Source organism: Poecilia reticulata, linkage group LG21 (genome assembly GCF_000633615.1).
Source record: "Poecilia reticulata strain Guanapo linkage group LG21, Guppy_female_1.0+MT, whole genome shotgun sequence".
Taxonomy (NCBI): Eukaryota; Metazoa; Chordata; class Actinopteri; order Cyprinodontiformes; family Poeciliidae; genus Poecilia; species Poecilia reticulata.
The window spans coordinates 13,844,354-13,866,749 of record NC_024351.1 but is presented as its reverse complement, the minus strand read 5'-3'; the positions used below and the strand labels follow the sequence as shown (position 1 = coordinate 13,866,749).

Below are 22,396 nucleotides of genomic sequence, written 5' to 3'. Positions count from 1 at the left end.
GGGGGGGAGTCCGAAGAGCAGCAAATCCCCCTCCCAATAAACTCTCCTGTTTGCCACATACACTGTGCTGCCATGTGGGGGTGTTGAGAAGATGGAAAGAAGGGCACTGGGTTAAAGGATGTGCTGATGCTGTGACTCTCCTCGCCAGCCAATCGCCTCTTCTGGCTCACAACCCCCTCCCTAATGCCAAGGGTCTGCACAAACGCACATGTTCGCACACAATACGTCTGTCACTTCAAGTCAGGCATATATTTATATATGCGTGGATCACTCCATCTATCAATGGTTTAATCCACAAAGAGATTACACCACTGAGAGATTATAAAAAGAACAGGGTGGAGCAGGGTACACACACCTTGAGTTATTGGGGTTTTATGTGACGGAGGAACATGAATTAGAGCTTAATGGTGAATTGAAAAGAAAATGTTGCGTTTGATACTGTGAAATGTGAACCAGTGCAAACCCGTTGCCTTTAGAAATCACCTGTTTACTCAGTGAAGGTTTTCTTCAAAAGCTTCACAGGTTTAAAAAAAAAAAAAACACGAACTAGTAAAAAGCATCACAAAAGCCTAGGAGCACAGGAGCCATTTAAGGGATTAATAGTTAGCCATAATAATGTAGAGAAGAACTAACACTAACTATATCACTGAAGTCTGTGGGGAGGCTTTTCTTCTGTAGACACGTGAAGCTGTGGTAATATTTTTTATTGGAAGACGGATGTTGCCGAAAACATGGCAAATCCTGGAAGACAAGCCGTCAAAGGCTGCAAAACAGATGAGACTCCAGTTCACCTTCCAGTTGAACAATGACTCAACATCAGTGGTGGGAAGTAACGAAGTACAAGTACTTCGTTACTGTACTTAAGTACAATTTTCGTGTATCTGTACTTTACTTAAGTAGATTTAATAATGGATACTTTCTACTTTTACTCCACTACATTTTACAGTAAGTATCTGTACTTTCTACTTCACTACATTTCTACAAAACTGTCTCGTTACTCGTTACATCCAAGTCGCGTTGCTCTTTTTTTCCGTTAAAATGTGAAGTTCAGGGATTTAAGGTGGCGCCGTAAAATCCGAGCAATAACGTGACTTAGTGTCTGTTGTCACCCATCGCCTCCACCTTTACTCACACGCGGAGCTCCAGACATGCGCAGTGGTTTCCTCTGAGCGTCAGTAATATAATAGTGCTGCATAAATCATAAGATATGGCGACATGTAAAATCAGAAGCGCTTCGCTTTCACAGACGGTGGGACTTCGTCCAACTTTTAGCGTCACTTGGAAGGAAAGCTTAAAGAAAGGTAAGCTCCGTGGACGTGATGCTAGCAAAGCTAGCTGTACTGAGACACATGTTGCATCTGCGATGAAAAAAAGTTGTCACTCATGCACTGAATTACTGTGTGGAGGTGTTGACTGAGGTGTTGCAGATATGGGACAACGCTGTGACCAAAGTGCAATATAGTAATATGACATTCATGGACGATCCGATTCTTCTGGACAGATCTTGACCAAGTCATATAGTGCTGAAGCCTCACTGAGAGCCGTTCTTTGTTCTTGTAATGCTCTGCGTACACTGCAGTAGCTATTTTATTTTATATTTAATTGGCGAATAAATAAAACAAGAACGTAGGAACACAGAGCATGCTCATTGCTCTTTGTTTTCGTCACCTGTCATGGTGGCAGACGTTGCAGCAGGAGGGAGGATGAGAACAGTCACGGTGCTCCTCCTGCTTGGTTACTTCTTGCTTATTGGGCCTTGGACAGTGTTCATAGTTGAGCGTTGTTAATTGCTATGTTTAATGGTGCAGACAATTATTATTTCTGACATTGGCAATATGGGCAACCGCCCAGGGTGTTATTTTTTTAGGGATGGCAGGAGACCTCTATGTATTGTGGCACAGAGATGAAAGCAAAACAGAATGAAGAAGAGTTTGAATTGTCACTGGTTAAATTTATTTCAGCTCTAAGTATTTAATATCTAGGTGTTTTTATGGGAAAGTGAATCTTTCAGATCAATTTGAGAAGCAATTTTGATAGGTGCACTAAATTTTATTGTCATGCAGCATGGGGTGCTGGTTTTGATTTGGTCTTGGGTTCGGTGGTCTAGACTACAACTCTGCTACGAGGCTCCTTGGTTCCATGTCCTCCTCTGCCAGTTGGATTTCTTTCAAAACAAATGTGTGGCAAAAAAAGTGAAGTTCATGTTATGTTAGGACAGGAGACGAGATGTTTCCATCCCTGAAATTATGATGCATAGAATCATATATCTAAGTCTAAACTATGTTACAGAGTAAACTCAATAAAAACATGCTTTATCTGTGGCATTGTTCATTAAAATGGCACATTTCTGATGTACTAAAATTAAATACGATTGGTACACTTAATGATATTAGTGATTAGGCAATGCATTCAGCAAGTACTTTTAATACTTAAGTATTTTTAAAAGCCAGGACTTTTTTACTTTTACTTAAGTAAAATGTTAATGTGGTACTTTGACTTTTACTTAAGTACATTTTTGTCTGTGTATTTGTACTTTTACTTAAGTAAATTTTTTGAGTACTTTCTCCACCACTGCTCAACATAATCCAAAGCTACTGGAATGAGTCGAATCAAAGCATATTCACGTCAGAATGGTTTACAGGTAGAGACATGCCCCAAAGGACTGAATAGTAACGCACGTGACACTTTTTACATTTTTATTTGAAAAGAAAATCAAATATATTTTTTCTTTCACTTGGCCATTGTGCTGAGTTTTATTTTGATCCATCAGAAACACTCCCAATACAATCCTTTAGAGATTGCGTGCCAAAATATCAAGTGATTTGTCCATTGTGTACTGAAAATAAGTTTCAGGCAAAAATCACAGAACGGCACTAACTGCCAGAACAGGTTTTGATACCTTCCCTTCTGCAATAATAGAGAGAGAGAGCATTGCAATGCAAATATTTTTCCACACGTGAGGTTAATAAACTCTGCGTGTGTGTGAAGCTCCGAATTTCTACCTCCCTCATGCTGAAAATGCCATAAGTGTTGCATTTTCAGGAGCCCTCTAGCACAGACCGATGCCGTTTCATGTCTGTCATCTTGTTTGCGAGCTTCTCCCTCTCTTTATAGCCCTGCTTATTTCTCTGGTGTGGTTCTTATTCGAGCTAAAATAAGCTGTAGCCTTGTTTCCAACTGCAAATGGCTGAACAGTTCAAAGCTTACCGAGTTCTTGGCTGCATGTCGGACTTCCATCAGCAAAGGATGTAGTTAATGCAAATTGAATTTTAGATTAATTAGGAGCCAAAAATATTTCCATATTTTTTTCTCTTGCATGATAATCCTGTCCATTTGACCTCTTTCCATATAGTGTGCACATCCACACACCATCAGGACATCTCTTCATATTTATTCACTTAGCCAATAAGATAATATCCCATGATGATCCCCCTCCGGCTCTCCAACCGGTCTCCGATAACTAGAGTGTTATTAGCCTGAGCCTGAGCTGAACCAGGACGTGGAAGGATTTCAATAAAAGCCGATAGTGAAAGCAAGTCCCTGACGATGTCGACATGTTGTACTTTCAGTGCATTGTTAAGGCTGTCTATCACCTCCTCTAGTGTTTGAGCAGGTGGTTGTTATTACATACTAGTGATCTTTATTTACATGACTGTAAGCAGGACGTCACATTCCAAACACTGTTGTAAATACCCCTATTTTGAAACCCAAATTGGCTTCGGTGGTGTTCTTTAAGCACGTGTGTGTTAGATACATGTAGAGGTGACTATGCTGTTCTTGCTGAAAGGTCATCCACTGTATCAGTTTCATAAGAAAACCCGATAGTACATTGGGGACTACGATGTAGGGGCTTGAGTTTGTTAGTGAAGTCAGGTTGTTCGTTGAGGCAGAAATGTGATAAAATAAGCTAAACGGATTCCATCAGTAATGCAATTTGCGGTTCAGAACGTGTCACGCCTTTTAAGACCTTTGAAAATATTGACATCATCTTGCTTGTTTAATCAATATTCAAGTAGCACAAAGCAATCCAGCCCTCAAGATCTTTTATCTGCAGCTTTTAGATTCACTCCTGCTTCTACGCGCCTCAATCAAATTATTCCGGCCCTTTCAGCTGGGTTCTCCGGTACTAAAAGCTGTTGATGAGTCGCTTGATTCAGGTGTGTAGGAGAAGGAAGGCATCTTACAGTTGCAGGATATCGGTAGATTTCAGGGACTGGACTTGGGCACCCCTTGGTCTACAGCTCATTTTGACTTACTCCTGTGTCCAGAATGGGATTTTTTTCCCCACACATGACCACATGTGTGGAAGGTGAGGGTTCGATCAGAGAAGGGCCTATAAAGCGTGAGTTTTGCTCTTTCTTTTCGAGAGCAAAGCCCCGGTTCTGTCTGCTTGTCACTCGGCTGCGGACCAGTCCAGTGCACGCCGAAGGTCACTGCTCAAAGCTGTTCACAGAATTTCATGAAAGCAAGAAAAACCCTGAGGGCCCCCTATGTTACCTAGAAGATGGACATTAAATCTGCTTTGTCTTTGCATTGCAGTTTTTTCTCTGAACAAATACGTTTTTTTTTCTCACATATGCATTCTCTATCAGCCCCTATGCGTTAACTGTTTATACTAATTCAACAAAAGAAGACAAAAGTCCTTGTCAGTTTGTGACTACCGACCCACCACCACACTCCTTCTCTTCTTTAATAGATGAGGCGAACTCTAATGGAGTGCCTGCTCATGCTGAGGTCCTGTTTAGGTGATTAAAAGGCAGAATGTGTCAGCGGACTGATGGATCTGTCTCTCTAAGAGCAATCAATGAAGATAATGCGAGACATAAACCCTTACTGGACAGCAGCAAATCCATTATACACTTGCATTCTGCATGTTGTGTCATGTGTATGCCTTCGAGATGTAAATGAGTGGAAGAAATGCCCTACTTTTCAGTGGCTCTGTCAGCTCAGGGTCTGTTGGTATACAAGGTTTCTGCCCTCAGGCTTTTACTGTCTGTGGGTTTGTATGAGGCCATGTGGCTTTTTTTTTTTTTTTTTTTAGTCTGAAGATGCTGGGCTACTCTTTAACAGAGGCGCAGTGGTGACTTTTCATAAAGTGATGAGCATGACAGTGATCTGACAGGTCAGTGTACATGGTCAGACCAAATGGAGCAAAAACAATCTCCTGAGTTGAAGCATCTTCTTGTGGTTGATACCATTGCTTCTGACTGCCATCCCTGTTGTCCATGGATTATATGAGGTGTGCAGGTTAATTTCGAAACTGCATTTTGTGTAAAAAAAAAAAAATGCCTTCAGGTGATTTTTGTGTTTATGAATATGTGTACGGAACAGAGAAATGTGTATTTTGTTGCTGATTTCTAACCTTCAAGCATCACTTCAAGTCTAAGATTTCTGCCTTTCCAGATGAAATGTCTTTCATCTGTCTGTCTCTCACTGCTTCCTATCATGAGTCAGATGGGAAGATTTTTTCCCCTCCTGTGCCTGTCAGGTGCTTTATTTTTGCCGAGGAACAAGAGCGACCACGTGAGCCTCACATAGAACCAGAGGAGTAGAATTCAAGCCCAAGTCATTAGATCGGTTCAATAGGCTGCCTGGGAAAACACACATCGGCACTCATTGACAGGAGTATTACTTTACATACAGAGTTACTTAATGCATCATGCTATGAGCACACACAACAAACAAGCAAGCTCAGTGCCTTGCAAAACATTCATACTCCTCGAGATTTTTCTCACTTTGTGACGTTGCAACCCCAAAGAAGAAAATATGTAATTATTAAACAACATCTCAAGCTTTGAACATTTTGCATGATGTACAGTTAATTTATCCAAAATTGAAAGTGGCTGCCACGTTTTTTTCAACCAGAAAAGCAGCCCACAGAATTGGAGTCATTAATTAAATGATTACTGCTGCACTGACTGACCCACGGACTGAGAAATGAAGAAAGGTCAGTCTTCTGTTTACAATATCCATCCTTGGAAATTTAGATATGATGGATAAAAATAGACACTCACCGAGCGTCTGTGTCTGAGCACACGTCCACACATTTCACTTACACACACACACACAGACCTACACACGTGCATCTGCTGCTAAACAAATCAGAGGTGTTGACAAGGAGGCCTCTCAGCCAGCAGAAATCCACCAGCTGCTGAGACACACTGGCAGCACCGAGTGTCAATTTCAAAAATCAACACTGAGCACAAAGGTTATGGTGCGTTTATTGGCCGCTCGGTTTTGCTTGTGCTAAATTTTTCTGTCCTCCTCTCACTGTCTACACACAAATTGCCTGTTTTTATTGTTGACTTTGTGTTTTTATGATGTTAAGCACTTTGAACTGCTTTGTTGGTGAAATGCACTATAAACTTGATTGGTTGATCGATAACTCGCTTTTAAAATCAGTTCATTTCTCAGTCGTTTTATCCTCATCCCTACTGGTTAATTACTGGTTTCTCTGTCAGGAGGGGTATAAACAGGCCGTATAAAAACATTGACTCGCACTCTGTGCGCTCCGAGCTTGGAGGAGGAGATGCAAAACAGCATCTGCATTTGCAGCAAAGAGAAAGAGGCCGACGGTAGTTTTGACTCTCAAAAGCCAGACGGATGAGCTCCTATTTAAGAGTGCATTTGTTGTTTATCCACCTTTGCATGTGCAAAATGACTCATGCAAAAAGCTAAATTGCATGGGTTCAGTAAGGAACCCATGCAATTTGATTTGTTTGATTTTTCAAATAAATCTGGGTCTTATTTCCAGCTAGTTTGGTTTATTCTCACTTACATTACAGATTTCATAAAACGGAGAAACCTTTTCATTTGAATACATTCTTCAGCACTCTGACCTTGTTCCGTTTGCTGGATGGCTGGCTCAATGCTATCTATGTTTTCATGCCGAGCGTTCGCTTTGTGTTGAGGGCAAAGGTCTGCATTGGCTTCAGCTGTCGATTGATTTGCCTCGAGGAAGAACTGTCTGGGATTCGAGTACAGTAATATTGTATCTATCTGCCTTACATGTCCAGGTCTGATATATTCCTGACTGAGAATGAAATAGGAATATTTTACTCTTAAGTATATCCAAGGATTTTAACCAGAGGTGATTCTGTCTAGCAACAACATGTCACTGTGTGTAAATGTGAGCTGTTGGTGAGGCTGCTGATGGAAGCTGTTTATGAAGAGCTCTGAGAGGGGGATTAGTTACAACATTGGAGACACTAAGAATAATTAACTGTAGATTGTAAAACATCCATCAAACTGCCTCTGAGCTCATACAGAAAAAAGTTTAATAAAAGCTTAGTGGAGTGCATGCTGTGTTTACTCGAGTTATGACTGTAATGTGATCAGCTTGACAGTAGAGTCTGGTTAGAATATGCACGATTTCAACATGTGTAGCCTGGTTTTATATCTGCTGCACACTGAGTGATGGAAGAACAGTCCATTTGCTGTAGACTACAAGGCCTGTACCTTTACCCAGCTAATACAGTGAAGAAAATAATGATGGGATACTATGGTGGATTAGAGAATCACTAAAATCTCATTCTGGAACTTCTCCCATCAAAATATTTTTGATGATTCTTGCTGGCCTAAAACAGAAAATGTTTAGTTCAATTTTAATTTAGTTTATTTATATAGCGCCAATTCACAACATGCCGTGTCAAGGCACATTGCAAAAAAAAAAAAAAAAGTAATTTCAATTCAAAAACGCGTACATTCCAAACGGACCTAGTTATCAAAGTTCATTACATTCAGTTAATTATTGAAATTACTGTCATTCAACACGGAATGACAGAAAACAATCACTTGCATTGAATCACAGACTTTATATAATTCAATCATACTGAGCAAGCACGAAGCGACAGTGGGTAGTAAAAACTCCCCATAAACAGGAAGAACCTGCCTCAACTGACTGGAAGTTTGAAACAAAAGAACTGACATAGGAGTAATTTCTATTCTAATAAAAAGTAAAAAGTAGGAGAGGGAAAAGGTTTAATTGTTGGCAGCATTATCTCAACCGGTGACTGACTGACTAAGCAGTCTAACTTGATGTCAGACAGTAGGAACTTTATGATATAGTGTGTATTTACGTCAGTGGCAACAGCACACAAAACAGAAATGCTTTATGTAAAAGCTAATATTAGAGATCCACTTGAAAAAAGTGGTATTACTGCACTAATAGTTCACAGTTGGGGGGGAAAATCTTTGAATTTTATGCATACAGAAGTTTAGAGGGTCACTGTCATGCTAATTAATTATATTTTCAACGTTGACTTTAGGATTTTTCTCCCCCAATCCTCTGTTTTCCAGCAGTTCTCCTATGATGTAGTGTGTCCTCTGGAGTCGCTGAATCAGCGTGAGAAAGAGCTGTGGCTGCAGCTGCTAGCATCACCCAGTAAAGTCACATCGTTCGTGCTCTACGGTTTCAGCAAGTGGCTGCACCAAACGACAACAGGGAGGTGTTTGAAAGTGGGGGGAGGGCCAAGAGGCACGTAATCCACGAGGGCCTGAACAGTAACCTTGGCAAAGTCTCCCTCGTCTTCCGAACTGCTTGTAGTGTTTGTCTGTTTCCCTCATCTTTAATCTTCAGAGTAATGTTCCCATGACACACTGTCCATTCTCTGTTTTCACTTCCTCCACCCTTAGTAACTTAATTTCAGGGGATGATTTCAGCCCACCTTGAGCTCCCCGGCACTTTGATGTGACACAGTGTGGCAGAATATAGAGGAAGAAAGCTGAGCTGGGAGATTTTACAGCGTTGCACAATCCTCCTCTTCCTTCGCCTCATCATCATCACAATGACCCACTTATCGGTGCTCGCTTCATCTCACTGTATCCGAGTTGTACGTCTTTCTTATTCTAGTTAATCCTTTAGCTTTTACCGACTGTTTTGCTTTGTACCAATCATGATTTTAGGATTTAATATTAGATTCCATATATTTGCTTCTTTTGGACAGAGATCCACGATCTCTTCCTTTTTTCCTTGCCTTTTACCTTCAGTGAGGTGAAAAAGTATTCATGCCTCTTGAAATTTGTTCATATTTGTAAAGTCAGAGCCACAAACCTCTATATTTTTTTTTCCTGGGAGTGTATGTGATAGAGCAACCACTTTCAGCAGAAGAAAGGGAGTGAGGTTGGGTTAAAAGTGAAAATGTAAAGAAGCAGAAAGAGAAGACAAGATGACACTCTGGAAGTCTGCTTCTACACCTGCAGAAAGAGGAAAAACAGAATCACAGTGACAAACAACATTTGCGCATACAATAACAACTACGTCACTGAAGATTTGCGTATCTGTTAACACCTGGATCCAAACATATTTTTTTTAATAAGCTGATGAAATAAAAAAAGTCCATTTGACCTGGGGATATTTATGGACTGAAACCATCAACACGACTGCATTAGCTTGCGGATGATCATCTACTTTGGAACTGCAATTATATGAAACCAGCCGGTCCGGTTCACGTAAAAGGGTTATGAATAGGGATGTCGGTGAATCACTCATTCAAGTAAAGCAATTGCTCACACCTTTGTTCATAGATACTGTTTGAATAAAGTCTAAATAGAGTTTGTGGTGACTCACAGGGTTGGGCCGCGTGCATTAGCTTAGAATCACTTCACCGCAGATGAACCAGACTGAAAACGCTGCCGGCTGCTGAGCCGACGGTGAAAACAAGCCTGACACAGATGCGCTCTCAGCTGTCTGCACACATTGCCAGGCTCACGGGCTGACAGTCCAGCTTTGTGTTTCTCTGTCGGGCTTTCAGTTCTTTGCTGGTTCTCGCACACAGTCTTCACAAAGTTGCCTTGATTAGAAAAAAAAAAAAAAACACTGCTCCTTGTGCACATGTCCTCTAAACACACCATGTCTTTCATCATTATTTATCTCATTTGCATATGCAAATGCAAAAAAATAACCAACTGCTACTTCTACGTGTAGCAAATAAGGATTGAAGTGCACTTTTATCAATCGCTTCTTCATTTTAAAATGTTTGAATAGCTGATTTACTTGTGTTGTCTGTAGTCACTATTAACTTTACTTGCTGCAGGCACTAAAAATGATCTACTTGGGAGTAGTTGTATGGGTTCATGCTATTATAATTACTCACACTCCACTGTGAAGGACTAAATATGTGCAGTGTCTTCCTGCAACAGCCTCTTTGAATATCAAGATTTTTTATTTTATTTTATGTAGCCTGGCAATTGCCCACGGTCATGCTTCACACTCCAGCCATGTGTGTTGTCATCACCAATCACAGGGATGTAGGGTGATGGACTGCCTGCTGACGAGTGAAACAATCGGGACTCTCACAGAGGTCAGTGAGTGAGTGATGACCCCAACAGACTGATAGAGAGAAAGATTGAGGGGACTGACCTTTGCTTCCTGTCCTCAAACTCCAAGGGAGAAACTTTGTGGAGTCAGCTGACTTTAGATCATCTGTCGGATTTAGATAATGGTCCGAGTTGACAGATAGCGGGAGGGCAAACCTGGAAAGAAACCTGTTGGAGCTGCAGGACACTTTAGACCAGGGTAAAGGTTCACCTTCTGGCAAGAAATTGAACCAATAGAAGTCCAAAGCTTAATTCAATTAAAACCTATGAGAAGACTCAACATTTTCCTGATTGTTTCTCAAAGGCCTGAACCATGAATGGAAATAGTTTAACCTAAATGTCCAGACTAAAGATCAGACCTTTTTATTTCTACATTACATATCTTTGCTTTGATTGTCTAGACTGAGTTATAAGTCATTTAACACCAATAGCTGCTGTTTTGGTGTAAATAGTACACATGGTTACAAATGTGCAACTTCGGAAATATTATTTGGAAATATGGAAAAAACATCAGACAAGAACTTGGGTCTAAATAAGTTTCCAAATGTACAATGACCATAGTAGTCAGAATAGTTACAAAATGACGTAAGGACAATAAAGTCAATATTTTGTTGTGGCAAAAAGCCCCCTTTTGTGTCAGAGCTGAAAAGTTGTGAGGAAGGTGGGGTCCAAAACCCGACTCGGTTACAGCAGCTCACCTGGAGGAATGGGCCAACGTTCCAGAAAACTACTGTGAAAAGCTTCCCAAAGGATATCCAACATGTTTTAAAAGGTAAATCTACCAAGTACTAAGAAAACATAAGTAAACTTCAGAATATAAAGGTTAAAACATATAAAAATACAAAAAAAAAAAAACTATACACTTATTAATCTGGCCTTTAGCAAACAAATATTTCTAGACAAAACTTAGGGCAAAGCAGGGAATTTTATGTCAGACAGTGACAAAAAAAGAAAATGCAGTGTACGCAAAAATCTGGTTTCAACTGATACTTGAAGCATTACTATTAAGCATTAAAGCATTAAACCCAAGTTTTATTGAGATTTGCTCCACAGGCTTGCTTCTTTCTCGTCCATAGTTCTGTCTAAAATCTAAAATCTTGCATTTGCGAGATTTTAGCATTAGACTTTAAGAATGCATGTTGTTTTACATTGTTACTTGAATGGTTATGTTTTGCAGTGATTCCAGTGTGTTCTTATTACCCTGCCCACACAGACCGAAGCCGACTGACTACAATTCTGGGAGCTAATATCATCCCTGCTTTAATGCTCTTTGTCTTAATACCATGCTGTGCTCCTGGCTATATGATAGACACACACACACATACACATAAGCCGTGGATAACATCCCTGTTGCTGTGTTAGCAGTAGAGATGAGAAATTATCTCATGGGCATTGTTATGAAATTATGGTTAGTAAGTAGCTGTGAGCAACATTTCCGTCCCGCTGTACGTTAGATTGAACCTCCTGGGCTTCAGTAAGGAGGTTCATTTTAATCTCTGTGAAACAAAGATGGAAATATGGCCTTATAGCTTAAAAAAATTTTTTTTGGCAAATGGATTTAAATGTCAAATGGCAGAATAAAAAAAAAAAATATATATATATATATATATATATATATATATATATAAATGAACATGTTCTCATCAAATTTAAAGAAAACAAATGAGCATTTACAAACTATTATTACAAACAATCAGTTTAGTAAGTCTTCAGTGAGGTAATGCATGACAGATAAATAGTGCTTTCAGTAAGTTGAGCATATTCTCAGCACAGAGGTTCTGTTTCAAAGTAATGAAGAGAACAATGAGCAAAAAAAACCCAGAGAGTTTTGCCCGAGTTGCTCACAAAAACCTGACCACCCACTTGGAAGATAGTGGAAGGTGATCAAATATCTCCGTTGACTTGTTTGACAGCAGCAGATGCTTAAGTGTTTGTTGTAAATGTCAAGCAAACAGAGGTGGAAAAAGAACTGGATTCTCAGGCTCAGTTCCTTTTAAGAGCCTTAGCTCGACGCTTCCCAAAAGGACAGCATTTGTAGAACACATCATGCGGTGTCTGGGAGGGAAAGGTTTATCCTCCCTGCTTGCTTCCTCTGTAAAAACCTTGTGGCGAAATAAAACGAACCATTGGGGCTTTGATGTGGTGTTGAGCTGAAGGCAGCCTGCAACCGCTGAGCCGCTAAACGGCCCAACCCCGGCACAATGACATTTCCAAACGACGTATGCAGGCAGGCACACACAGTGGTTTGGGTGTTTATAAGCCTCTTGCCAACGCAAATATTCCAGTTGCATTTGTTTTTTTATTAAATGTTCTACTTTGTTATCTTGTTTGCCCACATAAAGCCTTTCCAACTGTTTTCTAACAAAGGGTTCTCTTGTGTTTCAGGAGGACGAGATGCCAGAGGTGGAGATTGACATTGATGACTTGTTGGAGGTCAACAGTGATGATGAGAGAGCCAGCAAACTACAGGTAAATGTGTGTATGTATGCAAGTCTTTAGCAGAGATGATTGGTCACAGAGCGAATGAGGAATCCTTTGTAGGGATGGCAGTCTGGATATTCAGTATAGATATAACTGTTAAAACCATGTGAATATAAAGGCTATTGGTAAAAATAAACATGTTGTAATAAATTAAATACCCATAAATAAAAAGTGGATATCATTAGTTTGTTTCAAGAGTTGCTGTGTAAGACTTTGTGTATTTCATATGGCAAAGTTTGACATTTTGCTTAGACAAGAATAGTATAATAAACTATTTCTGTTCATCGACAAAAAAAAAAGAAGTAAAATAGATGCTTGAAACACGTATCAGTTTTAAAGCAAAAGTGCCTTCTGTGCAGAATATTTGATGTTTTCGAGGTGATTTTGTCTGGTTTATAGAAGATCACTGATGAATCTCTGTGTTAAATCAAAACAGAATCCTTACAGGATGTACATTTTCTCAAAATATAGATGTTGACAGAGAGTTTGTTTCTGGTAGCTAATGAGACATGAATCCCTCAAAAGATAACAACAACAATCAAACCCTTCATTAATTAATGACGGTTTTTTTTGTTTCTACTGGGATTTGCATGATTTCTCTTTAGAGATTAGTTCCTCGTTTTGTCCTCTTCACAGATTTCCTATCAGCTGAGTCACTCCAAAACAATAACATTACTTCCAATCAGAAGAACCATGTAGGAATAGTAGTTTGGGCCTAATTATGCTATATGTACCATGTTATTGGCAGATTAGATGCCATGCATTTGATGAGAGCATGCTTCCTTCGGTCCCTAAAGGCTTGAGACTTAACTTGAGAGACATGACTTGTGAACATTCCCCAAGTTTGCTAATTAGCAATTTATTCTTAAAATCTCAGAACCTTTTGGTAATTTATTTACATACACATATGTTCATATGAATAAAGAGAGGCTAGACTCCAACAACCAATGGAGAATATGAATGTCTGTTAAGAAAAGTCAAAAGTGCAGAATCTGCTGAGGTTTTAAAAACATCTGTAAATCATTTCTAATCTCCTAACAACCGTTCCCCCCACCCCCTCTTCTTTCCACAGGAATCCCTAACAGACTGCTACAAACCCACAGAGGTGAGCTTCTTTGGAGCACAAAAACCATTAGAGCCAAAGCCTGCACCCACCATGTTCTAGTATTCTAATGAGTACCTAATTAACTATGCGCTCACAATCACAAATAAGCTACCTGATACGGGACTTCATAATATTCATTACCTGCAGTATTCACACTGACGTGTTCAGAGAGATAAGAGTCTGGGTTTAGATGAGGTTGTATTAGGCTATTTGCATGATTAAAGCTTTTAAAAACCAATCACATTAATTCCACACATGGTGAATCCCCCCCCCCCATCTGTCATCATCACTGTGTGATTTTATTACAAGGTCATTGCTGTTTAGCTACAGCTGTATAGGTTGAGATATGCAACTTATACACCTTCAACTACATGCCTCCATAAGAGTACTAATTTTTAAATACCCATTAATTATATTTAGCTTTACTGTAATCTACAACGAACCCTAAAACCAATGTTTCACGCTCAAAACGATTCTGTACCCATTTGGACTTTATTTAAATGTGTTTTCCGTAAACATTTAGGCTGTACCTACCCACTCTCAGGATTAAAAATGGTGCGCACAGCTACCCTTACATCTTCCCCCTCAGTCAAATGGAAATAAGAAGTGAAAGACCGGGGATAATTGATATACAAGATGAATGCGAACGAAAGGTGAAAGGACTTTCAGATTGCTTCTTGAAGGAAGGCAGAGTGGGGAAGATAACAGGAGATTAAAGACAAGAGGTGAGAGGGGGGGTGATGAGGCAGAGAGGGTTGTTTGGGTTAAATGAAAAAACACCTGCTGGGTAAAAGATGAATGCAGGTAGGAAGGGGGAGACATCTGGAATTGGATCATGAGCACCGTCCCATATAATAAGGTAGTTAATAACCAACACCAGACCTTGATATAACCTCTTGCTTGATTCTGAGAGTGAATGTCGCAATAGACTTTAGTTTTGCCTCGTTTCTTACAAAATTATGCACTTCAGAAAAAGCTAATTTCATCAAACACTCACAGGGTTTCAAATCTAGACTTACACGCTCCTATACGTTCTGAAACACCAGCTACAAAATAACCACGAAAACAAAAAATGTATTGGTGTTTTGATTACTTCTGCATTGATATATTTTTTTTTATCTGTTGAGAAAAATGTTTTAATATTTAATAATAAGTTGATGTTTTAATTTATTTAATTACATTAAATAATTAAATGTACTAGTGTGTGTGTTTAATCTGAAATAATTTTAGCTCAGTTAGCTCGTCTACCCTTGTAAGCCATTAAAATACATAGATTATGTTGATTCTTGTGCATCTGAAAATGACTTTAAGCTCCTTATTTTGGGAATTTTTGGCAGCTATCTACTAATCGAAATGAGGAATTGTCTGCTTTGCAAAATCCAACCAGCAACTCCAAAGACTTAATTTTCCTGGAAACATTCAAATGACTCCTTAGTCACCTCACTGAATTTAATTTGCATCTCTGAACAGACTAACTTTGTTTTACTTTTCTTCTTCAGAACTTTGTCAGTGAGTTGCTGTGCAGGATAAGGGGGATGAGGAAACTCAGCGCTCCGACCAAGAAGGGCCTATAATGGCTTACTTGTCCAGTATCAACCAACCATAAACTACATCACTACAGCTTCACCTACTTTACTCACCCAACATGAACTGTCATAATGCAGAATTGTTTATCAAAACTCTAGGAAACACCCCGCAATCTGCCAACATGCACCACGATATCCATAATCTGGCACCCGTCATTCATTTTAAAGCACAGAGGATTACAAGTCATGATAACATAAGACTGTTGACAATTACTTGCGCAAAAAAAAGAAAAGAAAGAAAAGAAACTGTGTGTTTTGAGTGATGGATAAAATGTCCAGCCCAGGAATGTGCCCGTATGTTTATAACAAGAATATCACCACCTAAATCTAGATGTTCAATTCACACTTTTTTAAGACCAAAAGAATTGGGGAAAAAAAAAAACAAAAAAAAAACTTTAAGACAAAACAAGAAAGACATTAATCAAAGGAGGTGGTTTAAAAAAAGTTACTGTAGGTGCACAATTAGCTGTAGCTCTATACAAACACAATTCTTCATAATTAAGTTTTTTCTTCTTTTACTGGAGTGTCTGCTGTTACGTCACAAGAAAAAACAAAACAAAAAAAAACATATGTGGTCATTTCTTGTTCACGTGAGTCAAAAGTGGTTTGACAGCCATTTTTTCTCGTCAACCTTTTTGTCCACATCACATCAGTGCTATGAGATGCGAAGGAGAGCTGTTCTTTTGATTTTTAAGCACAGAGCGTTATAATTATACATAATTAATCTGTTCGGTCCATTGTTTTAATGTAAAACCTCTGACTGGAGTGGCGACATATTTAACGAAACACTACCAATATTTTTGCTAGTTATTAAATGTTGTACTTTTCATCTCAGCAAGGCATGATGGGTGTTGCAGTTCTCCGTTTCGAGACTACAAAAACCTGTATGATTGGCAGCCTTTCATTGATCGTGTTCTTCGTGCTCCGTCCGAGGGCTGATGTGACCATTTATGCTCCGACGTTGGAGGTTATTCTCATTGGCTTCATTTACTTCCGCCAACATGTTTTTTTCTGATAACGGACAATGTTGCCTTTAAGGACATTCAGGATGAGTTCCTCAAGCCTCAGCTACCGACAGACAGCTGAAGGGTAAATGTCGTGAGGTCAAACATGCAGTACATTGGTTGTAAAGAGTTCACACACTCCTATTAAAACACCAGAGTTATGTGATGTAAAAAAAATTCGCTAAGATAAGTGATTTTAGAGTGTTTTCCACCTTTAATGTGTCCGATAACACGCGCAACAAAATTTTTTTTAAATATTGAAATCTTTTGGGGTAATGAAACAATAATGTGGTTGCACATACACAAGAAAATGCTTTGTCGCAGCTGCTTTGGGTTTTATTGTCACACCGCCCTCATGCATCAAGACCACGCAAAGTTTCCCGACTGCCCTTTAAAATTGTGAAGTTGTCTTCCGTGTTCTTGCGATTGACACTTTTTGACGTCGAGATCCTGCTGATGATTTAAAAGCTCTACGCAAACCACGGCTTTCTCTGTGACATGGAAAAACCTGCCACAATTGTTGAATTGTATTTAGTGTTAATCAGAGGCACTTTGATTAACACCAAAATTTCCCTAAAATGCAAAATGTTTTTTTTTTTTCCTTTTGATCGAGATGCTTAAAGGTCACATTAAAGGTGGAAATGTTTCAGCATCACTAAAATCTCCCATTCAAACAGGGGTGTGGTAACTTTTTAGATCCATTTGAAAGGCAACACTCCAATCAGTCATGTTCTGTAACTGAGTGTGTGCAAAATGTCATGTGTCCTGAGTCATAATTTTCATGCTGAATTTTAAAACAGACTGTTTTTTAGGTTATAACTAAGAGAATACAAACTTTAAGGCGTTTAAACCTGTGCATTTTGCAGAGGATGCTGCAACTGCATATAACCAGGTTTAAAAGGATGAAGATGAAGGTATCAATTAATGATGGTGGCCTTTAATTACACCAACAACACCAACAAACCTGTAGACTCTGATACAATCACGCATTATGGCTTTGGGCTCAGTAATTTTCAAAGTAGATGTACCAGTTAGATCGGGGCAGACTAACACCTGCCACTGGATCCATCAACTTCTAAAGAAAAAAAGCAGAACAATGTTGGTTTAAAACATAAGAGAGACACCCATTTGCATGCTAACAACAGAGATTCATAGAGAGTATAATATAATCTTATATTTAAGCAAAAAACCATCTTTTTTTGACTTGCCTAAGATGTATGACTTTGTAGATCAATTACTGTGGAGTCAACGTGAGTGTCACGTTGGAAAGAATCCAGGAAAAATTTAAATGGTGCTGTTTTTGATGTTCTTCCCAGAATTTAGTTGTGTATAAAAAAAGCGTTTTCACTGTTGAATGATGCCAGAGAAATGTGTTTGAAAGAAACATGTCTGTTTAAAACCGGATTTTATCTTTTTTTTTTTTTTCCCTCAGTGGGTACTGGCCCAGTTAAGGGTATAACGTGTAACAAAGATCGCATGTTTGCCAGATGAAGCCATTAATGGAAACTGGGATACATTTTTGCTGAGGTCATCTAAACTATTTTCTCTCAAGGATCAGTTCAGGGACAAGAGGCTGATATTTTATAAGTTATTGGATTTCATGTGGAGAGTGTTTTGAAAGTGACTGTTTTAGAAAGCTTTACATTTGCATGAATTTTTAAAGTAGCATGTCGAGGGGGAAACATTTTTTTTGCCCAAAGTTGTGTTTTGTTTTTTTTTTATTTCATAAATTTAAACACTTTCCTTTTTATACATTTACAATGATTAATGCTATTGCTTTTATCACTGATGCTAGGAATAACCTATTCAGGTTTTAAGCTGAACTTTTACTTCGTACATCCACAATGAGTATTCCTGTTTATAAAATGTAATGTGGTGTGTGGTTTGTTTTTTGCTGATAAAGAAAATAAATAAAAAAATGCAGAATACTTGTGTATTGTTTGAAATTTTTTTTTTTCTGTGTGTGCAATTTTCTTGCAGAGGAATGTGATTCTGGCCTGTTATACTAAAGGGTATAAATGTCAGACTACTGTGCTCATGAATACTCATAATGCATCCATTTGCAGCTTTAGGAATGGGATGTTCTTCCACATGAGTGTGTTGTAGCACAAGGAGCATATTACATCTTTATGTCCTACAGTAGATTAGTAGGACACCCCCATACGCTGTCTGGTTCTATAAAGAGCTCATCCGGGTATGACATTATTGCTCAGTGTGTGCATGAGTACCTTTCCTCAGTGAGATGTCTACCCCCCATATGGGCTAGCCTACTGGCCTACTGTACCCTGTTGCTGGGGAGAAATGTTCATTGACGTCTTATGTTCAAAGAGAGACCAAAACATAAGTATTGTTTATAGTGGATATGGATCAGTTTAGAGAACATTAAAATGTGGCCCCTTAATTCCCCAGCAAGAGAACGTGAAAGTGGTGGTTTTCCATCTTTACCGATTTATTCTTTGAGAAGAAAACCTTCTGCGAAACCGATGGGGCCTCACACCTGCACACAAACACACCGCTGAATGTTACTGGGGCGGTGAGACCGATGCAGTCACAGACCGGTGCAAGACTGGTGCCGTCACAATCAAGCGCTGAAACGGGGCTGCTTGTGCCTTTAAATTTTATGACCCACTTTTCACAGCTGGGCCTGGCAGGCAGCGCTCATGCATGCGTGCCGCCTTGAATAATTGGGACTGCAAGGTGAATGTGAGGAGAATAGCTAAGGACAGGAGCCTCCCTCGCCACTCGGAGGGCTGCGCACCAGCGAGCTTTGGACCAGCGCACTCGGTCATGGTGCTTGAGTGGGGGTAAAGCCGATGTGAAAAGATGATAGCTGTTTGGCAGAAGATTGGAGCCTGTCTGGGTCCATGACATAATGTGAAAAGACAAATGTGCCCTTATTGATGGCTGCTGGCAGACTGTACTGTCAGAGCTGAGCATTTCTTGGGAACGAAACAGAAACGGATACATCCCCAAGCAAAATATCCCAAATCAACTCAGTATAATTTTTTGCATATATTCCTTTCCCTTCCTCCAGTTTACAGTCTCAATACTACATTTTCTACTACTACTACAGATTACTTTGCTGTTTTCCCCCCCATCATCTCCCTCGCAGATAAGGTGATCCATCATGACAGTACTGTACGGAGACAGAAACAGAGAAGCGGTGGGGATGAAGATTAAAAAGATGCTTTTTGACAGGGGGAGCGCAGAGAGAGTTGACAAACAGCGGGAGATGGAGAGTGGCACTGACAACATCTCCAAACGGTCCCCAGTTGAAGGACAAACCGTTCATGTCCACCACTGTGGCGCTCTCTCTCTCAACAGCACATAAATGAGGCGATGCTTCATGCCGCTGTGGGCCTGCTTCATCATTCACATGACAGGCAATTCACTGTCTATTACCTATGAGACATTCTATGCATTTAAGCTGCACACTGTGATACAGTGCCTTGGAAATTAACCAATAACCTTCAACCTTTATGTATTTTGTCCCATTACAACCTCACAGTTTGATGTGTTTTAACTCCATTTTAAAGGATAGATCAACGCCAAGTAGCAGGAAATAGGAAGTTGTGGTTTCCAGCAGCATTATGAGATCTGGATACTTACTTACTACTACTCTATTTCTACTCGACCGTGACGTTTACTCCAGCAAACCACTTAAAACAACGTCCTCTTTCCTCTACATTATAAATATTACATACACGTGTTCTACTTCTACAGACCCTGTGTATGTGTTGGTGGGGGCCAGGGGGCGTTGGTTGAAATCTCAAGGGAAATCCTTTTAATTTCACTACAATGAACCCATTCTATTTTTTACTCTACACATAAATGTTCCAACTCCAAGCATGAAAAGATGTAAGCGTGTTCAACATCACACAGTCCGCTAAAGTATCTTCTGCTGTACCTTTACTAGTACAGCTGCTGTGTTTAGAACCGATTTAAAGCCACTTTGGTAAAAGCGGGTTAAAGTAGATTCATGATTTTATGGTGGAACGAATGAGATACTTTATGAACAGCACAGAAACAGGGGATGTATTGTAAAGTAATCATGAAAATCAATGAAGTTTCACTTCGCATTAACGTTGTAGCCATAAAAATGCACTTGGAGCATATTTTCATGGTAAATGAATGAAATAATGAATCCAAACCCGCCTCATATATGTTCACGTCGAATCTGATTAAATTCTAAGCTTTTTGTCTGACCAAAGGTTTTAATGAGATAGACAAGTGATAATAGGCCTGTAAAATATTTTAATAGACTCCAGGCCCTGAAATCAAGATGTGTTTAGATTTGCATGCAGACTTTTTTGCATGTTTCCACTGAGATTTAAATCACTCCAAGCCTGAAATGTCCAGGTGCTTGCAAAACTTCCCCTTAGAATATTTACGAGACTGTCTTCTTTTCTTGAGTATCTCAAAACATTTTATTCAGTGGCAAACAGCAAGAGGAGCATGATCCATTCTGATTCCTAACTATGAGAATGTTGTGCTTGATAGCTAATGTTTTCGTTTGCTTACAAGAACTGCAAACTGTACTCGCCATTTGTAGATATTTGTCCAGTTAGAAAAAAAAAGAAGAAAGGATCAAGATTTTTAAAGAACTAAAAGTCAAGTCAGTGTGTCCAAATTTTTCCCCAGTCATTTTGCACCCTTCCATTTGAACGTTACTTAATCTTTTTTCGGGTATGAAAAAGGAACTTTGCCTGCAGGACACTTTAAAATCATGCTTCAGTTCCTACCTGCCTAATGACTCACAAGAGCTTACAATCCACTTAAGTGTAGTGTAAGGAATTGCAAGATAAAAACAATGTCAACTAGCAGGAGTTTGCTCAGAGTTACTTTGGTTAGAGTAGGGTTCATAATCTTTCGCATTTTACAAGAGTCGATCAAACCCAACACGGACATGAACCATCTGTCAACGGAAATAAGATGTATATAAAATAATACATGAGATTTTTGTATCGCTAACGCAGTAAATATCGAAATACATAACCAAAGCAAACAGCTATGAAATGGTTTGTAAACAGACTGGGATGAAATGAATGGGTACGAACTGATGAACGGGAGAATCAGCCACAGCTGCAGAAACACCTGACATGGCACGAAAGTTGTCGGAAAATGGCAACAGTTTTGAGTGACTGGCAACCCAAACATTCGGTGATGTACTCTTGCAATGGGCTGTGGTGACTTAGATGTTTATGTAGTTGTTATGTAGTGGTTTATAGTTGAAATAGCCTCTTTGCTTATTATCAAAACAATACGTTGGTAGATCTCACACTAAAAACATTGCCTAGAATACCTCTGCAGCCGGAAAAAGGATTAAATCGGGGATTTACAATTAATGACACCATTACAAGCACAGAGCGATCTGCTTGTTGACCTGTTTTGAGCATGAGCTACTTGTTTTTGAGACATTTACTTCATTGTGATTGGAGTTTTGTTGGCAAACACAAAAGAACGAGATTGGTTTTACCCCTGTGCACTATGTAGAGACTGCTTTACGTGTGTGTGGGTGTACGTGTGTGTGCGTGTTTTTGTGAATGTGACTTTGTGCACAGGAAGGGTAAGTCTGTTTAGACAACATGGGAAAAATCCTGCTGGGCGATCTTTGTCTGCTCAGATCATTCTCTTCAATGCCATCTGTTTCCAGCAAATTATTTAGATAATTAAAGAGGATATTTTTACCACACATATCAAAACAGAGAACATCTTTGGTGCACATGCAGAAGAATATTTTACCAATTGCAGAGATAATTTACAGAATACTGTTACCTACATAAGTCTTGATAAAAAAAAAGACTTATTTTATTAGTGTTGTAGACTGTATTTAATTTTATATGCTTTTACCCATGTTGCAGGAGTCGTATCTGTAAAAAACAGACAATCTTTTCTCTGGATTC

General features: G+C 39.3%; 1 protein-coding gene across 1 annotated transcript in view; it reads left to right on the top strand.

The window, feature by feature from the left end:
- Nucleotides 1–18,421, top strand: part of ppp1r14c (protein phosphatase 1, regulatory (inhibitor) subunit 14C) — a 19,670-nt gene extending 1,249 nt beyond the window's left edge. Inside the window, exons 2-4 of the mRNA XM_008397981.2 lie at nt 12,703–12,786; nt 13,871–13,903; nt 15,403–18,421. Coding sequence (XP_008396203.1) covers nt 12,703–12,786; nt 13,871–13,903; nt 15,403–15,477 — 192 coding nt within the window. The 3' untranslated portion in view covers nt 15,478–18,421. The remainder of the gene's footprint in view (nt 1–12,702; nt 12,787–13,870; nt 13,904–15,402) is intronic.
- Nucleotides 18,422–22,396: the final 3,975 nt, after the last annotated feature.